The sequence below is a fragment of the Macrobrachium nipponense genome, chromosome 22, assembly GCF_015104395.2.
Source record: "Macrobrachium nipponense isolate FS-2020 chromosome 22, ASM1510439v2, whole genome shotgun sequence".
In the NCBI taxonomy this organism is placed as follows: Eukaryota; Metazoa; Arthropoda; class Malacostraca; order Decapoda; family Palaemonidae; genus Macrobrachium; species Macrobrachium nipponense.
In genome coordinates this window covers 8603450-8626234 of record NC_087213.1, presented here as the reverse complement: position 1 = coordinate 8626234, position 22785 = coordinate 8603450, and the positions used below count along the sequence as shown (strand labels likewise).

The 22785-nt window shown below is 38.8% G+C and overlaps 2 protein-coding genes across 2 annotated transcripts in view; both read right to left on the bottom strand.

Moving 5' to 3' along the window:
• LOC135198474 (myelin transcription factor 1-like) overlaps positions 1-6809 on the bottom strand; it is a 49639-nt gene extending 42830 nt beyond the window's left edge. Inside the window, exon 1 of the mRNA XM_064226046.1 lies at positions 5482-6809. Coding sequence (XP_064082116.1) covers positions 5482-6679 — 1198 coding nt within the window. The 5' untranslated portion in view covers positions 6680-6809. The remainder of the gene's footprint in view (positions 1-5481) is intronic.
• The window catches only part of LOC135198858 (protein FAM133-like), a 252854-nt gene continuing 236783 nt past the window's right edge, over positions 6715-22785 (bottom strand). Inside the window, exons 4-5 of the mRNA XM_064226831.1 lie at positions 17131-17198; positions 6715-7432 (exon numbers count right to left, since the gene is read on the bottom strand). Coding sequence (XP_064082901.1) covers positions 6715-7432; positions 17131-17198 — 786 coding nt within the window. The remainder of the gene's footprint in view (positions 7433-17130; positions 17199-22785) is intronic.

The window sequence follows — 22785 nt, the reverse complement described above, 5'->3', positions numbered from 1 at the left end:
AAGAAGAAGAAGAAGAAGATGAGGAGGAGGAAAGGGGAGGAGGAGGAGGAAGACCCACATCACGCCAACTTTTTAACAATTAGCCATTTTTTACTCAGAAGCTCTTAATGAACAAAATCATAATTAATGGGGTAATTAATTCTGATAGCGGGTGTGCCATTGATGTCGCGCACCGCAAGAAAGGTAAGAGAAAAAGAGGAGAAATAAAAAATACATCATTATCCCTCCCATCAGGAGCTGAAACATTTATAAATAATTAATTCTGTATCAAAAGGGAGATGGTAATGCCCTTTCTCGACATGAAAAAGAATCCGCCATCACAGGGGGAGAGTAGGACAAGCGAAGGATTGTAGTACGTGCAGCATTTGTTGCTTGTGCATGTGTAAACGCATATGTATACATATGAATAAACGTATGTACACACATATATGTAAATATATACAATATATATATATATATATATATATATATGCGTGTATATATATATATAATTACACAACACACCCACCCATACACATACACATTATATATATATATATATATATATATATATATATATATATATATATTGTAATATGTTCGTTATTGAGAGTGACAACTCAAAATTGGCTATTTTTCAGAATTAATTTACAAGTTTAAAACACTGTATTTTCTCCATTGATAATAGTGACATGTCGTGCCCTCTAGCGGTTAGTATTACGAATACAAATAAGACTTTTTACCACAATATGGAACAAAGAACGGGTTATCTGCTGGTATTAACTCAAAAAAATACATATATATACAAATTTCTTTTACGTGCGTCACTCTTCTGGCAATGAACGATATATATATATATATATATATATATATATATATATATATATATATATATATATATATATATATATATATATATATGTACTTATTCAAGTATGTGTATACAGATGTGAGTACGTCTTGACTTTAAAATCCAAACACGGATACTTTATTATCAGTTCTTTCAAATTGCAATTTTACTTTTTCCTTGTTACGATCATTCAACATTACAACTAAGATTACAACAATACAACACACAGACCAGTTTGATTGAAAGATTAACACGTGACTACGGGTGATCTGAAGACCTATAATTTAAACATACAAACCCTTAACATAATTTGCCAGTGGAATTCCCTTCAACTCTCTTTGTGTCTGTCTCTGTCTCCTCTCTTCTCTTTGCCTGTTTCCTCTTTATGTGTCTCTGTCTCCTCTCTCTCTCTGCCTGCCTGTCTCCTCCCTCTCTCTCCCTCTGCCTGTCTGTCTGTCTCCTCTCTCTCTCTGCCTATCTATCTTCTGGCTCTCTCTCTGGCCCTGTCTCCTCTATCTTTCTGTATCTCCCTCCTTTCTCTATGTCTCTGTCTCCTCTCTCTTTGTTTCTGCTCCCCTCTCTAGTCTCGTCTCCTCTCCTTCTCATTTGTTTCATGCTTTCTGCTCCCCTCTCTATGTCTCTGTCTCTCCCTCTCCCTGTCTGTCTGTCTCCTCTCTCCCTCTGCCTGTCTATCTTCTGGCTCTGACTCTGTTTCCTCTCTCTCTCTCTCTCTGGCCCTGTCTCGTCTATCTTTCGGTATCTGGCTCCTTTCTCTATGTCTCTGTCTCCTCTCTCTTTGTTTCTGGCTCCCCTCTCTGTGTCTCTGTCTCTCTCTTTCGGCCACAACAGCAAAAGTTGCGGAGTGAGTTTTCTCATCTACACCGCGTCTCTTATCTCATGAAAATTCTTCGCCTCCCCCTGAATTTCTGCTCCGGTTTTCCCCCCTTTTCCTTTTGTGTCCATTCCCAATCCCCTAGAAAGCTCCCTAACCTCCCCCCACCCACCTTTCCCCCTCCCCCCCAAAGAAAGACCCTCGGTGTCTCTTCCCCTGCAGCCGCATTCCTGAACCCACAAAAATGTTGCATTGTCGTCAACTGGGGACGAATCCAAAGGGCGATCATTTTTGGACACTGTAATTAAAGTAAGAAGTGGAAACGATACTAAGCTTCCAAGGACCCTTCCCCCGCCCCCCCTCCTCCTACTCCACGGCCCTCCCATACCCCCCCACCCGTCTTGCCCTTTCCTCCACCTTAAGATTATTCCGTTTATTTACGGTCACTCCCACTGATTTTCGTTCGGTCCTTTTCGGAGACGGGTCCCCAAGTCATGACTTGATGTAAATGTATAAGTACCGAACTGCACTTGAATACAATGAACCGTGTGTATGCAACATTAACCTGATCAGTGCAAACGCAATCGTACATATGGAGATTAAAAATATATCGTTATTTCTTCTGGATTTAAGAGAGATGCGAATGGAAAATGAAATGTTTCACCGCCTTTCCACCGATGATGAATGCACTTTACTTGTGCATATTAGATTTTTCTTCAGTCCGTGACCTTTTGTCGCGGCCGAATTCAACGACAATTCCCTCTATTTCGATGGTCCTTCTCGTCTTGGGGATCCAATCATTCTGGGGAGAACACGAACTTCTGAGAGGGTCTGGAGACTTCTTTTTTTTTTCTCCAAGTCCCTCTCGGGCCGCTGCTTCCAGTGTTAATTCTCAGTTGCAAATTCTGAGCCGGAATTAGCAATGGAAATCAGATGCAAATTCTGAAGAATATTCATACGATTCCAAGGCAGTTGAGACAGAGGTGTTGATTTTTACAAGGACCTGCAGGAGGGGGAGGGGGAGGCCCCTCTTACTCGTGCTTAAAAAGAAAGAAAAAAAAAGCCATGCAGGCAGTATCCTTTTCTCATTCTGTTTTCGAATATAAAACAGAATATTATTATATAAGTCTGTGAGCGCACACACACATACGTATATACACCAATTTTATAGAAACTACTGAAAATAATGGAGAATTACAGCATAGAATTGTTTATGTTTTTACGACACAAAGTAAGATTGTATTGAATTTTGTATGCACCAATCACGTAATGCTTTAACAAGAATGAAATGACACTTATGGAAAAGCAGTAGGTAAGATGCCTAAATCCACATTGCGTATAAATATTATTTATAGAGTACAGATTGGTCAAAGCAACTGTGGTAATTAGCAGCAAAGCGCCAAACGAACGGAAAGTTTTACGTTACCGGTAATGCACCTGATGAAAGTAAGGGTAAGAAACAGCATATAACTTTCTTCTTTCCCACCGTTATCCCTAAACATTAAGGGTCGGTTGCCTGATGCGCCTTCTCCACTGCCTTCTATCAAAGGCATCATCAGGCATGGTTTACTGTTTGGCAAAGGGGGTTTTTACGACCGCATGCCCTTGTTGTTATCAACCACAGTATTGGCAGTGGGCCTAGCCTATTACTAAAAAAGTAAGATTGCAAGGAAGCAGTTTCCACAGTTATTGGCGGTGGCCATATAGCCTTTTACTAAAAAGTAAGGCTGCAAGGCAGCAGCTGTCCTTTTAGTCGCCTTTTACGACATGCAGGACCTACAGTGGTAGTATTCTTACACATGATCATAGAAACAGCATACAACAATTCGCCACAAATCTGGGAATCATATCAAATGTTTAAGGGAAAACTGCAGAGTACTGTAAATCTCCGGTCGCCATTCTTTCCTGATGTATCTGTTGTTGAACTTTCTTCTACGACTTCATTTGGTGTTACAATTTTAATGCATTTCCTGTCTAATCTGAATGTGTGATGTTTATTAGTCTAAATTACATTATTGTTCCTATGTGATATAGAATTGGATATTCTAAACAGCTCTCGATATGATCTCTTTTGTGTTATTTAAAAAATTAATAGTAATTATTGTTGCCATTTGTTTTGAATACAGTTCTTTTTAATTTTCTTTTTTCCTTTTTAGGAAATGTAACTTGTGAAAAGAGTTTATGTATTTGGACCGTTGTGTGATTTCATAATATTGTATTTGATGTTTCTGTGGAGAATGGTCAATAAAATATCTATCTATCTATCTATTTACCCAGGAAGGGGACGGGTTAGTGCCGTCGGTGCAACTGACGCGGTGCATTACAGGCATCGCATAAGATTCTCGGCAGCGCCCGTTCGGAATCTACCTGCACCCCTTTTCATCCCTTTTACTGTACCTCCGTTTATATTCTTTCTCTTCCATCTTATTTCCCACCTTCTTCTAACAATTGTTCCTTAGTGCGAATGTGAGATTTTCATCATGTTACACTTTCAAAATCTTTTTATTCTCAATTTCGCTTTCAACGTTGAATGACCTCGTAGGTCTCAGTACTTGGCCTTCGGCCTAAATTTCATACTCCATTCCAATCTATGTATCTTTAGGTCGAATAGAAACGAGCATAAAGATGAAACAAGAAAGCTGTGACACTAATTAGGTGTGTTGCAAAATGTGGACACAAACCACAAAAGGCCTGTTTGTGCTTTTCTCCTCGACTGACAACATAGCACGCTCAGAAGATCTGTTCATTTTCTTTCCTGATGCAACACAAATATTTATAAAGGAATAAATACACATAATCCTTAGAGGGCTGTTAATGAATGAATTAGCGTCATTATCTAGATATGAGAAAGAGCTACGTGGAAAAACTGAAGTTCAAAAGATGAAATGGCCTATTCCAACATACAAGCTGCTAATGAAGAGTGGTTTCGAAGAATTGTCATAATGAATCCTTTCTTTCAAGAGAAGATGAATGTTAGGTTTTAGATATATTACAGCTAATATTGTTCATCAGAAATAATCGCTGGTAATAAAAAGTAGGTAATGTTCACAATGCATCATCGACATCTAAGGCATCTTTCTAATAAGCATCACAATCACAAAGTTTCCTATGAAAAGCCTCATGACGCCCGTTGTCAAACGAAAAATGGATATACTTGGAGTAAAAAAAAAATCTTTATAAGAAAAATAAAACAATAATATTAATGACAAAAATTTGTACAGAAAATTCCTTACCGTTTTTCTTTCTCTCTCATCCCGTCCCGTCCCGTGGGCGGTGCAGATAATATAATGTAAGAGCCATTTTCACGGAATCTTGAAGCCGCTTTTGAGCAACTCGAGATTCAAATGACATAAAATATCAAAACAAGGCATCAGATCGAGGACTTGTAAATGATCCAAAAGAAGGAGAGACACAGGAAGGCATCATGCATAAAAGGGGGTCGGGGAAAGGAGGGTGGAAGGGGGAGTTCCGGGTTTACTTAGAAGGCTGCAGAACGAAAAGATCATCAAGCCAAAACAAAATCTAACAAACACATAACAAAAGGAATTGAAAGGAAAAAGCTCACGGGTCCTCCTTTGCTCGGAGGAAGTTTGCCTGCACCTGCATGCTTCATGGGATGTTTCTTTTTTTTTTTCTTTCCTATGAAATCCCCGGAGAAGCAAAGAAGGACCAGCCACGATGACAATGATGGAGGTTAGTTAAGGGATGAGGGGCGGGGGTGAAGGGAACCTACCCTGCTCAGGGACTGGGGGAACTAAAGGCCTGAAACCACGCCCTTCCACCACGCCCCTTGGACTAACAGTGACCAACCGACTCTCACCCAAGCCAAGTGAAGGTATGATTGGTTGAGCAGCCTCGATGGCCGACGAGGACTTGGCTGCGATCGGCACTCTCGCAGGTTGACCTGGGTGCGAAGAGGAAGAGGAGGAGGAGGAGGAGGAGGAGGAGGAGGAAGAGGAGGAAGAGGAGCTGGATTGGTGGGCAGGTTCAGGAGATATGATCTTAACTACGTATGGCGACTGAGGAGCAGAGGAAGACTTCAGTTGCAGAAGACAGGCAGCGGCATTCTGGTCGTCCAGACTCAGAGCAGACGCTTTGGGACTCTTGGACTCCTTCCCCTTGTGGGTCTTGAAGGACGAGAAGTCCAGCTTGCGCATGTCGCTCTTCAGCTTCTCTTCGTCGTCCTTAGTGCCCGGTTCTGGCTTGGGCTTTCGGCGCAGCGAAAGATCTAGTTCTCGCAGTTCGCTTTCGTCTTCGACGATGCGCATCTCGTTACTGGTATCATCATCATCGTCGTCATCATCGTCTGCAAAACAGTCATTAGACCCAACAGTCTTATTGGCATCGTCGGAAATTTCTGACCCCTCGTCACTCGACTGATTCCTGTTCTCGCTGCGCGGTTTCGACAAATCTTGGGGGCCCTCATCGTCATCTTCATCATCCTCATCATCGTCGTCATCGTCATCATCTTCGTTATCATCCTCGTCGTCATCGTCATCATCGTCCTGGTCATCGTCGTCTGAACGGGCCACATCAAGCCGGCCGCAAGAGGGGCCTTCGGAGGATGCTTTGGGAATATTTGCTTTCTGATGGACTGCTGCTGCTGCCGAAGAAGAGTCACTAGAGTCGCTAGAAGTTTCGGGGTGACGTTTGTCCGGCCCTTCCGAGTCTTTCTGGTTCTTCAGGAGCTCCTGGGCAGCCATGAGGTTCTGGAAAGGCGACGGCTTTAATTTATGGGTCAAAAGACTACGCGACGGGGTACTGACGGCGGTCTGTGAACTGGTTCCCAATTTACCGGTCCTAGCCTCAATCCACCTGGACAGAATGGTATCCCTGGGATACTGTGGCACCTCTAGAATGTCCTTTCCGTGCTTCTCCGTTTCCTTCTTGACCTTTGCATCCGAAGTCGAAGGTTGACCTTTCGGATGGGGTTCACTTAGATTACTTGGCACCAAGGAAGTTTTTGTGGAGGGCAAAGACGACTCCTTGCCCTTCTTCACCGTGTTACTGAGCGGCATCTCTTTGTGTTCCTTTTTAAGGCGTATGGATGGAGTTATTGCATCCTTGCTCTCGTCGTCGTCGTCGTCGTCCTCTTCCTCTTCTTCTTCTTCTTCATCTTCTTCTTCCTCCTCCTCCTCCTCCTCCTCCTCCTCCCCACCTCCTCCTTGAGATTTTTACTGTGGGACTTCGGACCAGGATCGCGTTGTTTATCTTTGAGTTTGTCGGGCGGCTCTCTTGCAGGGGGTATTCTCTGGACGGGTGAACTGGAAGGGTTGATATTATTGCTTTTGCTCTCTTTCACTTTCTCCTCCTTCGGTAAACTACTGACGACGTGTTTTTGGATCTTTTTGTGTGTTTTCTCTCGTCTACCTTTCGTTCCCTTTGTTGGCGTGCCGCTACTTCTATCGACTTTCTTAGAGGCGGAGGTACTCTGACCCGTATCAATGTTCTTTTGTGCATGAGACGTCTTTTTGGCGGCGCTCTCTTTGTTCGACTGACCGGGGTTGTTGTTACTTTTGGCTGTGACTTCGGCAGACGAGGTGGTTCGTCTAGTGACCCTGGAAGTATTCCGACTACTATCACTTCCCCCCTGGTCATCTCCCTCTTCCTCATCCTCCCTCTCCCTCGCTTCCCCTCCCTGCTCCTCCACCTGCTTCCTCTCACTCCCCTCCCTCTTTCTGGGACGCCCCCTACCGCTCCCTTTCCCAGAGTTCCCTGTCTTTCCAGCATTCAGCTTTCTCTCCATTCCCGATGTCATGACGGCATTCGATCTGCAAAGAGATATAAAATCATCTCATCAAACTACTGAAGGTCTTAGTCAACGCTTCAGTATCTTTTTTTTTTTTTTTTTTTTTATTCATCTATTTTGGTGTGAATTTATGCCATTTTGCAATCAAACGAACCCTCCACCCACCCCACCCCCTCTCCGTCTCCAAAATAAGCGTCCCAACTAGTTCTGCTTTTGGACAAGCAAGGATTAGAAGAATTTATTTTTTCGTTACCTTCTGGAAAGCAGGGATGAAAGCGGACAGCAACATTTATGTTTGAACTGTTGTTGCAGATGTTTGCAAGTTTAAAAAGAAAAAAAAAAACCAAGTCAACCAACGAATTGTGAGGAGACCAAATGTGCTCCATCAGCATTTTTTTTTTTTTTAAGGATTTCTGGCTACAGTTCACAAACTGAGGGTATTTTATTCGTGGTTCACTCTGCAACTGACAGGTGCCAAACAGCCTAAGCACCATACCATCACACCATCACCACCATCATCTCGCTATTCAAGGGCTCGAATCGGGAAGTGAGAGAACTGAATCACTGGCAGTAAATAAGCCGTCATCATCAAAGATCATCACTGTCATCACACTTAAGATCATCACACAGGTGTTACCATACCGAGAAGAGAAGGGCAATCACGCAGTTGTCACCAACGGGCCACTCGCCTGGAAGACCTGGAACTGTCTTGGCTATCACGGGACACCTTCCACCACAATATATAGTTTCTCTGATCTATGCATTTTGCTTTTGACTGCTTTAATTGACACTAACATCCAATCTCTCCTGTCTTCAGAACACAGAAAAGATGTCAAAATTTGATTTGCATTAATTTTAAAAGGCTATTTAAAACAAAAAGACTAGTCACTATGCTACTGGAAAAATCTAATGGAATGACCAAAAACGACTTTTATATAAGCAATCTGATGCAGATATATATATTTGAGGCAAACTGAATTTTGCCTTACACTTTTTCGTAAGGTGATGAAACACAAAATTGTTACGGTTAAATCTGGATGCACAAACATTTCTCAAATGGGTATTTCAAATTAATCTGTAGTGATTTATTGTAATGCATGTGCTTGAAAAAAAAATTAGGTCATGATCTGAAATGCTCTAAAAAATAACTTTCAAACAGTCTCCGATTACATTAGTCACTTTTATAGTATGCACTAAAAGTTATGTTATAAAGTCCAATCATAATCATATCTGCTCTATGAAAAGGGAAAAAAATCTTACATTCCAAATCTATGTCTTAGTTGCAAAGAAGAGAGTGCCATCTATGAAAACTCGAAAAATATTTAGAAGAATGATGAAGGTGTTAGTTAAAAATGCTTAATTCTCGCTTCTGCGTACTACACGGAAGCTGTTAATGATAGTTCCTTTTATTTATGTAAAGAAAGTTAACGAAAAAAAGTAAAAGAAAAAAAACTATAGCAACAACTTTATAATAAAAAAAAAACTCCCTTAGGATCCCCAAAACACCAGAACCTGTTTTGTCGATATCAGAAATGCACCAATTGCCAGCCACAAATGAATTTAAGATTAATGATCGAATTAATAAATTAATCTCGCAGAAGGGATTATACTGGCTGACCTAGGACTCCTACAAGATATCGCCTAATGGCTTTTGCTGGTATTTCGACATAACAGGATCTTTTTGAGATGATTATTCAGCGAATTTCTTAAGTCAACAATATATATATATATATATATATATATATATATATATATATATATATATATATAACACACACATATATGTTATATGTATATATTATATATATAATATATAATTAATAATATATTATATATATATATATATATATATATAATATATATATATTATATATATATATATATATATATATATATATATATATGTATATATGTATATATATATATATATATATATATATATATATATATATATATATATATATATATATATACACACACACATGATATCATTCTGGCGTGCCGATAATGACATTGACTAAAGAAACCAGCTGAGGGTGAATGGTGGCGATTGCTCATATGGAAACAAAGATTCCCAGTAAATATCGAACTATATACATTGAGAACAGTAAAAAGAAATGAGAAACGGAACGAGAGAGAGAGAGAGAGAGAGAGAGAGAGAGAGAGAGAGAGAGAATTAAAATTCGCAGCATAACAAAAGATAAAACAAATATGATACAGTTCAAGGATAATTCCTTTCACACTCCGAAGGTGCAGTTTCATGCAATATCCAACATACTTGGGAATGAAATGGCCTTACCAAAGATACACGAGACTCGGCAAAGGTTTCCATTGCGTGAAATGTACCTTTACACACGACCGTAGTTCATGAAATGAGTTAAGTTTGAATTCAAACCAGAGACGTATCTTTGTTAAGCCTTCATACACTTAGGAAGCAACAGTGAAGGAATGTCGACAACTACAACAATAATACAGAACATTGAAGAAACAATCATGCAAAAGTATACCGAAGCAATTGCCTCTTTGAAGCTGCTGCATGCTAATGGCAAACGCTTGCAAGCAAAGCTTGCGTGTTATCGTTACGATATTTAGTTCAATTATCATTCAATACATAAAAAAAAACCTGGCTGTGAATGAATGAGTAATATAACTATTTTTCTTTCTTACTCAGCTCTCCGTGCACAGAACCCACTTGCGAATGTTTGCAAATGGCCAAACCGCCAGGCAGCAGAAAGCGTCCCTTAACAAGTGAAACAGGCCAAACCAGGGCCAAATAATGCAGTTATGGAATAATTCACCAGCAGAAAAATACAATTTTGTGTTTGTGTTTGTTCGTGTAACTACTACCAATACATCTATGAATTTATATACACAACTATGCCTTTGTTTGATTCGCTTTATAGTTTTAAGTTGCATGAACAATCTACGGAAGGTGACTAACCCCTCACTTTCCATACATATGTATATATATATATATATATATATATATATATATATATATATATATATATATATATTTATACATACACATATATATACTATACAAATATTTATATATATAATATATATAATATATATACTATATATATATATATATATATATATATATATATATATATATATATATATATATATATATATATATATATATAATGTTGCGAGTGTGTAGGTGTGCGTGTGTGTAGCGGTGTATCCGAGGAATATTCAGCGGTAGCTCCAGAGATGAAAATCATTTTTCCCGAGAGCAGCAATACAAAGAAGAGACCAGTGATGAAAAAGGGGGCGTGGGGGGAAAGACGAGAGAGAGGGCTTGATAATGACCGCCCACTTCGTAAATAGTATGGGTCCACCTATAATGCAGTTGGTTTTTCGGGACGTTACAAAGGCAATGAAGTTTTGCTGGGGTTCGGAGGAGGAGGAAAGGAGGAGGAGGAGGAAGGAGGAGGAGGAGGTGGAGGAGGGCGAACTTCAGGGCGAATTTGGTGGCGAGATGGGGATAGAAGGGAGATAATTTCAGGCAGCCTTTTGAGTGTTTATAGTGAAGAATGATAGCGGCTTCGAGAGCAAAAAGGGGGCGGGGCGGAATAGAAGGGCAAGTGGGGAGGTGGGCGGAGCTTGCTGAGCAAGGGTGGGCGGAGCCTCTTGCACTCTGACGTCGTGCCAGCTCTAGAGGTGGGGAGGGAGGGAGGTAGGGAGAGGGAAATCGAGGCAGACGTGCGCAACCTCCTCCCTCCCACCTAGAGCGGAGGGCAACGCCTAGCGGCGCTACCTAGAGTGCTTTTGGCTCCAGCCAAGCGCGGCATATGCACTAGAGGGATTTTGAAAGGGAGGCCGCCGCCATCTTTCTCTCATAAATCATGGCTTCTGAAGTGGGAAGGGGTGTTTTTGAGGGGGGGAGGGGATGGCCCCGGGCTGTATGGCACTGAAGAAAGGGCCCCAGTTGCAGAAAAGGCACGAAGGCGAGACGTCGATATTGTATCCCAGGCAACCGGAGGGAGGAGGGGAAGGGCCCTCCCCGCCCAGGGGCTGTCCAACCAACCCGGCTGCGGGGAATACAATATGTGCAAGCCAATGACACGCCGTCATTCTCGCCTTTTTACTCTCTCATGCAATTGACTGTGTGCAGTTGGCGGGGGACGAATGCGCCCCCCCCCCCCCACCCTCCCGACCGCGTTTAGCGTAGCATAAATTGTAATATTGCGAGGATAAAGGTAAATGCAAATGGCGTAGGGGGAACGCCACAGAGAGAGAGAGAGAGAGAGAGAGAGAGAGAGAGAGAGAGAGAGAGGGTTATTTCACTAATAACAACTCCAAAGTTTATAGCTGGAACAACGCACTCATCAATGGAAGGGGCGAACCATAACTAGCAGAGGGAGGAAGGCGACGAACTGGCTGCTTTTGGGGCGCACAAACACACGCACACAATCACTAACACACACACACACACACAATGGCTTCTGCATACATCAACTGTGATTAACGCAATCAGCCTTGTTTCCTTTTTCCTTTTCGTAAAAAAAGAAGAAAGCGCTAAGTCTTTTCAAACACAGCTGTAAATTCCTTCAGGTCAGTATATTTGAAATGAATGATTCCCTCAGACATAAAATATCACTTTTCAAACGAATGCGTCTTATATATTCTACTGAGCCTAAGAAATAGACTGCAGACGTGTTTTTATTTTAGCGACACCGAGACATCATCTGATTCCAAATTTGTTAATGAATAACTCATAGTAACATCATGACGTTATATGCATTTGGAATATATGTCCTTCTGTTTACATTTATCACAAGAACTGATTTCATTTATATAAAGTGAAAGAAACTACAAAACAGTGTTTATATGAAAGATGATGTCTTCAATGATACGCTATCTTCAGAGCTGTTAGCGAATCGCGAACATCATTCTTCAAAGAGAAAATCTCGGCGGCGACTTTTCTGATCCCAACAGAAAATGTTCTCTCTCCTCACGGCAGGGGAAACAAATAACAGCTCACATGAAAGAGAAGGGGAATAAAAACCGAATATGCACAAATACACAATCCGCATTCCATCTACAAGTTAAGGGAACATGACAGCCAACAACCGAACAACAAAGAAACAAGTCACAAACCACCAGAAGAATTTTATTTTTACAACGAACTAATTCTTATTATTATTAGAATAACTAAAGCGACACAATTTATTCAAAAGCAATGGACAAGAAGTAGGTGAACGGAGTACGGCAGAAGAAAAAGAACTTGTTAATTTTGCAATCAGGAATCGGTCCTGGGATCTGATGAATATTCGGTCCTGGAATCTTAGTGAATATTCACCATACAGAAGCTCTGTCTATACGTTTGGGAATCTGGAATCGGTCCTGGAATCTTGGTGAATATTCACCATACAAAAGCTCCGTCTATCATCTAAGTATGGGAATCTGGAATCGGTTCTGGGATCTTAGTGAATATTCTCCATACAAAAGCTCTGTCTATAAGTTTGGGAGTCTGGAATCGGTCCTAGAATCTTAGTGATTATTCACCACGAACATTCTCTGAATTCACCAGAAATATAATTTTTCACCATCTGGAGTCTTTTACACCTCATGGTGAAAATGGTAAATTCACCAGGTATTTTATTTCCGTGGATCTGAAATCGGCCTGGAATTTGACTCGGCTTCATCATAAATAAAGGCAATTTAGAGGGAATACTATTTCGAAAATCAGTGACCTGACATCACCAGAGGGTAAATTCAACCGAACTATTATTATTTATACGAATCTAGAATCATTCTGCACCTTGGGACAAACGAAGTATATTGATTGGGAGAGTTATTATAAACATTCTCAAATTTAGCTTGGACTCTTGATGATTTTTACTGTATATATGAATTACAATGTATTATGGTAAATGAATTAAGACGCAGTATTGTAAATGAAATAAAATGTATTGTTTTGAATGACTTAACATTTTGAAATCTATAGCTTGGGGGACGCCATTGGATATTATCCTAAACGAATTAAATGAACTGCATCAAAATAATAACATTACAGGGGAATAGAATTTTGCCTCTTGTTTACCTAGAGAGAGAGAGAGAGAGAGAGAGAGAGAGAGAGATGATAGAGAGAGAGCTAGAGGGGGGGGGGGGGGGGGGGCTGATTTTTAAATTTTCAGAATGTCGTACTCGATTCACAAAACAGCTTGTATAAATACTGTCAATACTATGACACATAATTTCTGCGTGAGATGAAGGCTAAATAATTTGCACAGACATTTTCTGTCGCGTTAAATACAGCGCAAATATTGGCATGCACGTGCGCATATGAGAAAACTGACGTCTATCAATGGAGAAACGAAAAGATCATGAAATGACATAATACACAAAGGAGAAGAAAAGGATGGGAGGACGAAGACCAATTACTGAAGACTCTCAGACAAAAATAAATAAATAAATAAATAAAAACAAAATAGCGAAAGGAAACAACATTCGATCCGCTTAAAATCATCCAGCCACACAGGAAGAAAAAATCTCTAACAACAACATCAACAATAACAATGATAACGTCTAGAAACAAACATGGCGGCAATAAATGAAAAGTGAAAGGCAACACAAACAGAAACGATAAAGTGCAAACAATTAGGATGACGTCACACTACTGAAAGGTCAAACAAGGTGACATATATGTGACAGGGTTAGTTGGGGTCGCCCTTTTCCGTTTCTTATTTTGGCGATTATAAAAAAGAAAATAAAGTAACCATTAACGGGTGGCTACATCTCATGTACTGATTCTGGAAGATGAGATCATATGATGCATCTGTCATTGCAGGTTTAAAAAACGGCACTGCCTAAGAAACTGACTGGTACCGGTATAATACTCTACGTAGATTGGTATCCATATGATATATGCTCAATAGATTGGTATCGATATAATACTTGACATATATTACCTTTATTCTATATATATATATATATATATATATATATATATATACCTATATTAGTACCGGTATAATACTTTAGTCATTAATGAAAACAAATTTCCAGCAACCTACGAGCGGCGCTAACATAGGTACTGGCCATAGGTAATGAATATTATCAAGTATTGTGTTTACCCTACTTAAAGTTGTGCTGCCATAATTATTTCCCTAAGCAGACGTGGCAACAACATAAATTTTTCCAGAAACAGAATATTTACCGACATGAAATCAATGACGGGCGCTACAAATAACATCCCTATGCAAATTTTTCCGATATCATTTCAGGTACGTGAAAAATATGAAAAATAAAATTAATCGAGTGACAATCTTGAAGGATCAAGGAAACGTTTTAGAATCCTTCATCCAAACACAAAACAGCATCTAGCAATATGAAAGGGTCGTTCACTTAATATACCACAAAACTTATCTAGCTTGAGCCGATTATTATGTGCTAAGTATCACGGGATATTATAATACTAGAAGTGAATGAAATGATCGAGTATTTTTTTTTTTTTTTTACCTTAATGAAAAGCACTCTTTTTAGCGAATGTCCTCTGCGTACAAAACTTTCATCTCACTCGACTGTGGACAAGGTGACAATGAAGCAACAAGAAGAGTGAGAACAACCAGAAATGGGCGAATCAATTATTCGACGATATTAAGAAATTTACGCTCCCCCTAAATGCCAGGACTAGATAGGCTAGACGGGCGGTCTCACACAGGCTTAAAAAGATCTGCCGCTTTGTTAAAAAGCACTTCGCTTCGTTTAAAGGTCTCTTAACTTATCTCTTTCTAAAAAGCGGTTCATTTGATTTAAATGTCTCTTCATTTATCTCTTTCCATAAAAAGCACTTCACTGATTTAGACGTCTCTTAACTCAGCTCTTCCTACACAGCAACGCTCGGGCCTTCGTAAAATCAGATGGCTCTCTTGATTCCAACAATATTTTATATTTATTGGCTGAAAAACAATCATTCTAAAAGAAGGGGACAGCCTTTGAATGGTTAGGCGTTCATATAATTTAGCCCTTGCAAAGCTCCATTTATACGCCAACAACTGCTTGTGTTACATCTATCAAAGACGGTTATGTTTCTGGCTTTGTTTGAGTTCAACTTGCCTACAAGAAAAAAGCGAATTTTTATCGAGACTCACTAAGGTGGGCAACAGCTGATCAGAATCTGGGAGACAGAGGAAGGCCACTTTTGGGGAGACGAGACATTTCAGAGTAGATTTCTCATCCTTGGCGGACGCTTGCCGTCTCCGGAAGCCACTGTTTTGCTAGTTTACTGTTATTAATTTTGTTTGATACTTTTCTCTCAGTTTCCCCTCTATTCACATTTGGAGTCATGGACATTTTACTCTGCAGAAGGCCGTTTCAAGCTAGTTTCCCTAGAATATTTCCATAACGAATATCGGTACTCATGTTAATAATAACAATTCAGTTTTAGGAAGGCAATGTGAATCTCAGTGACCGCCATTGTTATTCAGTTTATAAAATGAAAAGGATCAATGTGAAAGACAAAAAAGGTTTACCTTTCTTGCAAGGGCATTGTATTTGTAGCACTGTATACAATGAAATTAAATACTCTAGGTTAATTGCATCCGTGCAAAGTTTATGTGGAAGAATAAACTATATTAACAGTATGGAGCCGTTAACGGTGTACTGAGAAACTAGTTATGGATTTATATCTTATATGGCATTTCTCAGATTTTTTTTTTTTCAGAGCTGAACGGCAGGTTACGGCAAGTTGACCGTGTCGTGCTTTTATCTGATTATAAAGTATAACTCAATATATATATATATATATATATATATATATATATATATATATATATATACACACACATATATCTATTATACATATTAATGACACGGTGTATGTGACAAACATTCAATATACATATATATATATATATATATATATATATCTATATATATATATATATATATATATATATATATATATATATAGCCAAGGTCTCAGAGAAAATAAAAGAAGGAGTACTAAGCGCTTTCGTCTTATTTCAATAAGTTTCCGAGGCACCTCGAAAATGCGTTGAATTAGCACCTGGTACTCCCTCTTTTAGTTTTTCTGTGACCTTGGCTCAAGTCACAAGATATATATATATATATATATATATATATATATAATATATATATATATATATATATATATATATATATATATATATATATATATTATATAATTATATATATACGTGTGTGTCACATACAACGTGTCATTATTGATATCCTTATACATTAAGCCACAAATATCGTTCAATATACATACAATTCACTATACCTCTAGAATAACTTAAACCCAGGGGGAATTACGGTTAACGGATAAATACTTCTTCACCAGTTGGATCTATGGCTCAGTGGTTAAAGTCAGAGTCACTGTACATTGTTGTTTCTAAACCAAGGCAGCCGTTCAGTTGCCACTGGTGAAGAAGTACTTATCAATTTATTAATTCCCCTTGGGTGTAAGTTATTCTAGACGTATAGTGAATTGTATAATAAACGAAATTTGTGAGCTTAATATATGTGGATATACATGCATGTACGTATACACATATGTATATATGTATATCTATTAATCACATTAACTGCCTGTATATTTTCATAGCCTGGTCATTTGGGGGAATGTCACACAAACCTGAGCGAAGGGAATAACGGCAGGTTTGGGGGGTGGGGGGCGTTTGTCAGCGTGACAGGGGTATGACGTCATCCTAACGAAAAGTGTTAAGCAAAGATACGTACCTCTGGCGCGGGGAGGGAGGGGGGTCCACCAGGGAAGGGGGCCGAGGAATGGGTCCAGTGCCAGGTGTCTGCCGAAAGAATGGACGAATTAGAAGGCGAAATATCACCCAACGCCTGGATGCTCTCCGGGAGCATCCAGGTGCCTTTTCAAAGCAGGTAACTCACTCACTCATCCGTGAAACCACAAACGCCCTGTGCTTTTGACTGCCAATTTTCTCTTGTTTCCTATCTCAGCTGGTTCTATCTTCGGTTTTTTAATCGTTTTTTATATTTTATTTTGCTCCCTTCATTTTCCTTCTGCTTTAGGGCCAAGACTTTTTAGGTGCCTTAGGAAGGTCGCCCCATTGAAAAAAAAAAAAAAAAAAAAAAAAATTCAGGAGGCTCCATTGCCTTCTTCCTTCACAACCTCTTCTTTTCCCCTTCTGCTTTAGGGCCAAGACTACTTAAGAAAATGCCCTGGAAGGCCCACCCCGTCGGCCTCTACACAAAAAGAAATGCTGATAGTCTTATTGTAGCGAAGGTTTTCCATCTACTCGGCAAGTCAAATGAGACACGGTGGCGTTTGATGCTTTCACAGAGCTTAACAGATAATTTCTAAATTAGCAAACATACGGTCAATTCTGTTTTGAGCATAAGGTACCTTACAACTAAGTACAGTGAGAAATGTTGGAAGATACACATATCCAGTAAAACTATGAGAGAGAAAACAGATAAATTAAAATATTATATACTTTCCTACCTACTGTACCATTCCAGTTGACCTGTAAACACCCCTTCATGGATACACGTATAATCAACAAAACCTACGAAAAATATACGCATCATATTGCTTGTTAGTTTAAGTAATACCTACGGCTATAAGATTCATCTAAATAAAGCATTTTATTCAATAAAGTATGAATACGCCTCAGCTGACAACAACCATAAGATAGACGTAGCATAATATACACAAACTCTCATTACAGCCTCCATCAAGGATAATACACGGTCTCCTGAAATTAAGAAATTACAGAGAACCGAAATTCTGACTATAATCAACACACACACATATGACATTAAAATTTAAAGAGAAAAAGTAAAGATTGAATTAATCACAATTATACTAAGAACCAAATCAGGGTAATGAGAGAGAGAGAGAGAGAGAGAGAGAGAGAGAGAGAGAGAGAGAGAGAGAGAGAGAGAGAGAGAGTTTTTACAAAGACTGTAATCTTCTTTTGTGATTTGTGATCACTGGATTTGTATGAAGCACCGACGGTTTCACCATTGCCTTATACATCAGTAAGATTCCTTAAAAAAAATTAAGAAAATAACTATTGCATTAATATTTCCGTTAAGAAAGAATTACACATGAACATCGCCATAACCTAAGGGGAAAATGTGCGGGACAAATATTAAGGAAAAATCGACTAGATTAACAATGCACCAACAAGACACAAATCCTCCGAAATCTCTTATCATCGCCTTCGATTGCTGATATAAATCTTCACTTCCTGAAATTTCTACGGGCTGCTCTTGAGCAAGAGCCCGTGCTGGCATAAAGCCAGCTTAATCTTGAACAACAACAACAACACTTCCTGTACAGGGGTATCAACTGCTCACGCGTCACCACATTCTGTAAGGAGCTTCACTTAAAGATTTATAAGTTTAAGAATTAAAGAAAAAATTTACAAGCATATCTACGATAAGAGTATATGTATCTAGTCTCAAGAACGCTTAATAAACTTTAATCTTATGTAATTACATTGTAACCACATATATCCCATGGAATTAAAATGTGCTTGTTTACGGAGAGAGAGAGAGAGAGAGAGAGAGAGAGAGAGAGAGAGAGAGAGAGAGAGAGATGGGTTTCCAGTAAATGAGAAGCTGCCCATATACACACACACACACACACACCAGATAAAGGGGTTTTCAATAAATGAGAATCTCCCTATACACACACACACACACACACACACACACACACACACAGAGAGAGAGAGAGAGAGAGAGAGAGAGAGAGAGATGGCCCTCCTATAAATGAGAATCCGTCAACAACTCGTCTCTTTTGGCCCTGTTCCCAAAACTGTAAAAACGAGCATTAAACGGCCGGACGGGTCCTCGTGCGGATACTGTGAAAACTTGGTCGTATCCAACGTCATGTACTCATTAACAGCCTCTCGCGACTCGCTCCTCACATCTCTCCCATACCAACAGAGTGCAGAGAGGACCTCCTGACAGCCACTGGACGGAGGATCACAAATACATAAACCGAAATCTCTCCTATTGCCAAAATGACATCGACTTGGTGGTTCTTCCGGGCTACGATTGTCCATTTTTCTAGGAAGATCCCGAGGTCTTCGCTTACGATCTTTTTTTTTTTGGCTTTTTTTTTATGTTGTTCATGACATGGAGACCCTGGTGTGTTTTATATGAATATCATAGTTTATTATCTAACTTTTGCTTTTCTTGAAATTCATTTTTTTTCTGGGTAAGAGACCCAGATGGACGTAGTTGCCCAAAATGAGCCTAGGCCACGGCCAGGAACGTCTGCCCTAATGGACAAGAAAGATGACGTTTATGGTGAAAGGGGTAGTTCAGAATATTCATTAATCTAAAACAAGAGCAGATTTTAATTCATTTTAAAAATAAAAACCTCATTATACTTATAACAGTATGTCATAATCAGCGTTCTAGAGTTTTTAAAATGCTGATATTACAAGCTGGAAGGTAAAGGCAGCACTGTACGTTGCCTAGGTACGAAAGAACCAATTAGTTTCCTTGACAACAATTATACTGGAGCTTCTCGCTTTATACTCACTGACTATATGGTGCTAGTAATGTACGTATACATACACGTATAAACGGTATAGTAGTAATCCACGTATACATGTAAGTATAAATGGTGTACTAATAATGTATACGTACAAATGGCACACTATACTGTTTTTTTTCCATCTGTCCATCCGCCTGTGGTATTTTTGTATGGTAACACTGCGTCCCGGGCTTTAAATAGTGACGGTATGTGTAAATTTTAGCTAAATAAAAGGATATCTGGGTGTACATTTGCAACTGAAAAGTGTTTTAATAATTTACTGTATGCGAAGTACACCGTTAATATTCGAAATAGGATATTATTATTATTGTTGAATGTAAGCTGAATGTAACTATCTAAAGACCGGGACGCAGTGTTACCATACGGAAACACCACAGGCGGATGGACAGATGGAAAAAAAAACAGAGTATAGTAATGCACGTATAAAACAAATGGTATGAATGGACACATGCAAAATCACAGGAGCAATGTTTTAAATCAACGCACACACTACGTCCGTAGGAAAAATATTTATGAATTTTATACTTAAAAATGAAACCTCTCTGAGATCACTGAAGCATTCAAGAGATGATGCAGTAGGAGTGTGTGTGTGTGTGTGTGTGTGTGTGTGTGTGTGAGAGAGAGAGAGAGAGAGAGAGTTACTTACTGAACAGATATGGCAGTGTTGTAGAAATTGAACGGTACTCAAGGGCGACAGGTTGTTGAAAATTCAGACATTTATAAGAAAAAAAAAAAAAAAAAAAAAAAAAAACTAGATGATATCTAAGTCGAAGTCTAGGCTTATGTGCCCAAATTCAACAATATTAACTACAGCCCAGTGGTGCAAGATGCGTTACTGATGAAATGTCTGTTTAAGCATCAGGGGCACGGGCGCTGTCACCACGAGATAATTGGGCGTTAATGAACTTTCGCTTCTTAAAACGACGAGAAACGCCTTTTCAAATGTGGCAGGTTATACGATTCCTGGAATACTGAACTCCAATTCCCGGAACTGACTGACAAGAGCAAGTGAGAAATTTTGTTATCCCTCGAGCGACGGACTCATGAACAGTCATTTATCTAAATTTTTAAAAGAACATTTATTACTTTTGTCTCCTCATCAGAGGCAACTGACACAGTGCTAAGTCAGTGGATAATCGCCTATCAATCCGGCGGTCAATTAGCCAATCAGTCATAGTCAGTCGCGCGTTCAGGCTTTTCAGTAATTTATCCGGTTATCTTATACTTTTCATGGGTTCACTGAAGCTCCTCCAAATATCTTTCATTACAATTTCATAAGAGGTTTCATCAAATTCGTGGACGTTTTTTTTCATCAGATAAACTGATGACGCATAAATTGATCTGTTGTGACGCATGAATAAGTTTGATTGAAAGAGGCCTCAATGTTGCAAATATGTTTCTTATCTCCGTCAAGTAATTATAATAACGGGATCGATCAACTTAGCATCAAACTATATGCAAGATCCAGTTTCATATGGCAGACATTCAACAGCATCTATGAATAATGTAACATTAAAATAAACAGTTAATTCTAATATAGAAGGCACTAAGTAGAATGCATTAGCCCACTCTGAAATGCTCAACTACTGCTTTTCCTATTAATAATGAACCACCTGTTGGAGCTTACTCTAATATAAAAAAAACAATACGTGAATCAGGTAATCCATTACAATTATTTCATTTCAACACAGTAATAATTCAACTATCACAATACTACTAAACTTACTATCATCTAAAAATAACCTTACCATCACATAGTATAAAACTTTCACTGCTGACTCATAAATTAATTCATGGAATTGTATACACACAAGACGAACACCCCAGCACACAACCTTTGCAATAAATTAGAAAAAAAAAATTGTTATATGTAAATTTGTACTGCTGTTCTTGCTTTGCGGAAGCTTGCAGCGTTTTTTTTTATATAATTATTTATTTATGTATTTTTTTTTAGATATCTTACTGAAAAGAAGTCCACCGACCAAAACATCAGCCCCATAGACCTTCATTGGCCCAAGGCCAATGTTTCTCGCTGTTTCGTGAAAATATGTGGGTCAATTCTGGCGAAATACTCTACAAGTGACAACGAGAAAAGCGTGATGAAAATATCATCTCCCTTAGGAAGAAGGGATAATGTACGTATTCCTTTAACACTAAAATTATTTTCATCAGTATTTTGACCCTTATCCTTACATTTATATGTATTTTCTATTTGTGTAATAATAAAATAATAATAATAATAATAATAATAATAATAATAATAATAATAATAATAATAATAATAATAATAATTGGGAAAAACTCTCTATTATGAGAGTATATGTAATGTTCTAAGGGGTCCCACTGAAGATGAACCCACATGAAGGGTTCGAAAGCTTTGTAAAGTGTTTTTAAATCATACACAACTCTTAAATTTTTTTTTTATCTCTTAGAAAATAATAATAATAATAAAATTGTGCTAGACATAAAAATGCACCAAAACAAAAGTGAAAGGCTTATGAATAATACTATACTAAAGTTGTAACATTTCTTATTAGGATAAAAGTGAAAAATTGCTTCAAAGAAACACTTAACCTAAGCACACCAAAACGAAGAATGACTATAAAATCTGCCGTCATTAAATATGCACAACACAATGGATTTTACCGGAAGACAAAATATGGAGGTGACCTATGAAGCAGGGAATCCACACGAAAAATATACACCGCAATTAACAGACATCCGTCACTCGAGCTACTTCATTCATTCAATCAACTCTCAGCAAATTTAACAAGACTGATATTTATTTCATGGCTCAAACCAACACTACCTATTCGACGGAATGTAAATAGCTCGCTAGGTTA